Source organism: Myotis davidii, unplaced genomic scaffold, assembly GCF_000327345.1.
Source record: "Myotis davidii unplaced genomic scaffold, ASM32734v1 scaffold901, whole genome shotgun sequence".
Taxonomy (NCBI): Eukaryota; Metazoa; Chordata; class Mammalia; order Chiroptera; family Vespertilionidae; genus Myotis; species Myotis davidii.
In genome coordinates, this window is record NW_006291427.1 from 820,955 (window position 1) to 823,603 (window position 2,649).

General features: G+C 59.0%; 3 protein-coding genes across 11 annotated transcripts in view; 1 reads left to right on the forward strand and 2 right to left on the reverse strand.

Moving 5' to 3' along the window:
* Positions 1-872, forward strand: part of SRRT (serrate, RNA effector molecule) — a 13,183-nt gene extending 12,311 nt beyond the window's left edge. For 5 of the 9 annotated variants that reach the window (XM_015564560.1, XM_006764697.2, XM_006764700.2 and 2 more), the window contains exons 18-20: positions 245-346; positions 459-585; positions 678-872. In XM_015564560.1, coding sequence (XP_015420046.1) covers positions 245-346; positions 459-585; positions 678-753 — 305 coding nt within the window. In that variant the 3' untranslated portion in view covers positions 754-872. The other 4 variants (XM_006764701.2, XM_006764702.2, XM_015564563.1 and 1 more) reach the window with 3 other exon arrangements.
* A 66-nt stretch (positions 873-938) lies between these two features.
* On the reverse strand, positions 939-1,707 carry UFSP1 (UFM1-specific peptidase 1 (inactive)). The gene has a single exon (XM_015564564.1). The coding sequence runs from the start codon at positions 1,530-1,532 to the stop codon at positions 1,077-1,079; it is 456 nt and encodes a 151-aa protein (XP_015420050.1). The 5' UTR covers positions 1,533-1,707; the 3' UTR covers positions 939-1,076.
* A 413-nt stretch (positions 1,708-2,120) lies between these two features.
* The window catches only part of ACHE (acetylcholinesterase (Yt blood group)), a 5,223-nt gene continuing 4,694 nt past the window's right edge, over positions 2,121-2,649 (reverse strand). The window contains exon 6 of the mRNA XM_006764704.2: positions 2,121-2,460. Within this exon, the coding sequence (XP_006764767.1) occupies positions 2,339-2,460 (122 nt within the window). The 3' untranslated portion in view covers positions 2,121-2,338. The remainder of the gene's footprint in view (positions 2,461-2,649) is intronic.

Here is a 2,649-nt window from a genome sequence, read left to right on the forward strand (position 1 = left end):
CCCCCGGGGATGTGCCCACAACCAAGGTACATGCCCGTGACCAGAATCGAACCTGGGACCCTTGAGTCCACAGGCTGACATTCCACTAAGCCAAACTGGTTAGGGTAGGACTCCTGGTTCTTTATCCTGTTGTCCCCTGAAAAAGTTTCTGCCTTATCCCCTCTGGCCATATTCCTAACAGCTAGTTGTGTCCTGTCTCCCCCCAAACCTCCTTCCCCAGTAATTCATGTCCCTGTCTGTGTTGTACTCCCCCCAGGCCTGACTCCAGGACTCCCCTACCCACACCAGACTCCCCAGAGCCTGATGCCCTATGGCCAGCCCCGGCCCCCTATTTTGGGGTATGGAGGTAAGTATAGGAAGGTCTTGAAAGGGTTTGGTGGTTGTGAGGGGTTGGGAGAAAGCAGCTAAGATATAGTTGAGGTCATAGGTTTTCAACTCAACACTGATCTTTTTCATAGCTGGTGCTGTCCGCCCTGCAGTCCCCACAGGAGGGCCTCCATATCCCCATGCCCCTTATGGTGCTGGCCGAGGGAACTATGATGCCTTCCGAGGCCAGGGAGGTTATCCTGGGAAACCTCGAAACAGGTGAGAGTGAGCTAAGATGTCCAAGTTTTCTTGCCCTCTGCAAACTGGGACCCTCAACTCTCATCCCATTTTACCTCTTTCTTATTTCACAGGATGGCCCGTGGCGATCCACGGGCCATTGTTGAATACCGTGACCTGGATGCTCCAGATGATGTGGATTTCTTTTGAGCCATTGACTTTCCCTCACTCTCAATACCATCTATACTTGTGACTGCCTTGTCCCATCCAGCTCTTCGGAATTTTTTGTACGTCCAGCCCTACTGCCAATAAAAGCACTTCCGCAGTGATTCCTGACCAAGTGTATATTATATACCTCCCCAAATCCTCCCAAACATTGGCTGGGGCAATGGTTGAGCCGGGCCTTGTCACTTTATTGATGCCAAAGTTTCCAGGCTCTACTGGGACTTCCTGGGGGCCTGGCATCCTGCAGTCTCTAAGCCTCTGCCCTTGAGAGTGTTTGGGGCCGGAGACAGTCCTGTTTTGGGAACGTCTCAGTCCTGCGGAGGCAGCTGCTTTTCAGAGTTATGGCTGGTCAAACACAGGTTGTAGAAGGACTTGGAGTCAAATGTTGTGCTCACCTCTCGCCAGCCCACCCACCCAGCAATCTGTAGTTCAGTGGGGTTTTTTGGAGCACCCCAGCAGTGAGGGTCCAATACCAGGACGAAGGCTTTGGTGCCCGGCCCCAGACAGACTCCCAGCAAGGCCTTCGACTGGGCATCCGCATCCCCCCCAACCATTACAGGCCCTCCGCCCCCTGCGAAGTGGGAGTGAAGTCTCTCCAGCTCCCCCTGAAGCCCAGCTCCACGGGGAACGTGGCATAGGCGCCCCTGGGGTCCTCTGAAGTACTCGAGGCAGAGGCTGGCCTCTACACAGCCGATCCAGTCCCTGGAGCCGCGGAACCCAGGGGGCTTGTCACCCATGTCCTCCAACGCGGCCTGCACGTCCATCAATCCGGGAACACCCACGGGCCGGCCATGTGGCCACGAGCACAGCGTCTGCAGAGTTCGGTATCCGCAGCCCCAGCCCCGTCGCAGCCATAGTGATAGTAGAGGTAGTGGCCCGAGAGGATGGCCAGGCGAGCGGGGCCGCGGGCGGGTGGCGCAAGGCCCAGATGTACGTCCTTCAGTGGCTCCAGGGCGGTGGGCAGGAGCAGAGCTGCCGAGTTAGGGCAGAAGTAGCGTCTGGCGGCGTGGAGCGAACTCCAGGGAGAATTCAGGATCTAGAGTACTTACTCTCGGCCCGGCCGGGTCCTGGGCGAGCTGCGGGCAGGACCGGCGCGCAGGTTCTGGCCACAAATGCGCCAGGCAGCACTGGCAGCACGAAACAGTGGAGGTCGCACCGCTAGGCCCTGCGGACCTGGCGGACTATAGGGTTCCCACAATGCACCGCTGCCCCGCCCCACCGCACCTCCCTTCTTACTGCGCAGACGCGAGTTCTCCTTGCTGGGTGGCGCCTGGTGTCCCAGCGACCACCCCCATTCCCCGAGCCCAATTGGCTAGGCTTTCTGCCCTACCGCCCCCAGTCGCGCACACACCTTTGGCTGTAACAGTTTATTGGCAGCCCAGAGGGGCGAAGGCACCGCGGGGTAGGGGGCTCGGCCGAGACATGCAGAGGACCAGGAGCCCCGGGGGAAAGTTGGGGTGGGTCTAGGGCTCCTCTGTAATATCCCAGCCCTTAGATAAATAGTATATACAACTTGGGGACAGGGGCGGAGGGGCGGATAGGGCGGCAGAACGTGGGGGTCCCGCCTGGGTCACAGGTCTGAGCAGCGATCCTGCTTGCTGTAATGGTCAAACTGGTTCTTCCAGTGCACCATGTAGGAGCTCCAGCGGTGGAACTCGGCCTTCCACTGGCGCTCCGCCTCGTCCAGCGTGTCTGCGGCCAGGGCGCCCGACAAGTGGGTGGGAGGAGGACGTGGAGAAGGTCGGGTGGGGGTTGTGAGTGCAGGAGGACACAGGAGAGACATGTGGGATGGTGGAAAGAGGATCAGGTAGATATGAGAAACACGAGACCGGGGAGGATGAGGGTGGAGGTAGGGCCAGAGGAGGATTGGGGGGAGGGGGG

Excerpts from the sequence above, each read along its gene's own strand:
- UFSP1 (XM_015564564.1), bottom strand. The coding sequence starts at position 1,532 with ATGGACGTGCAGGCCGCGTTGGAGGACATGGGTGACAAGCCCCCTGGG.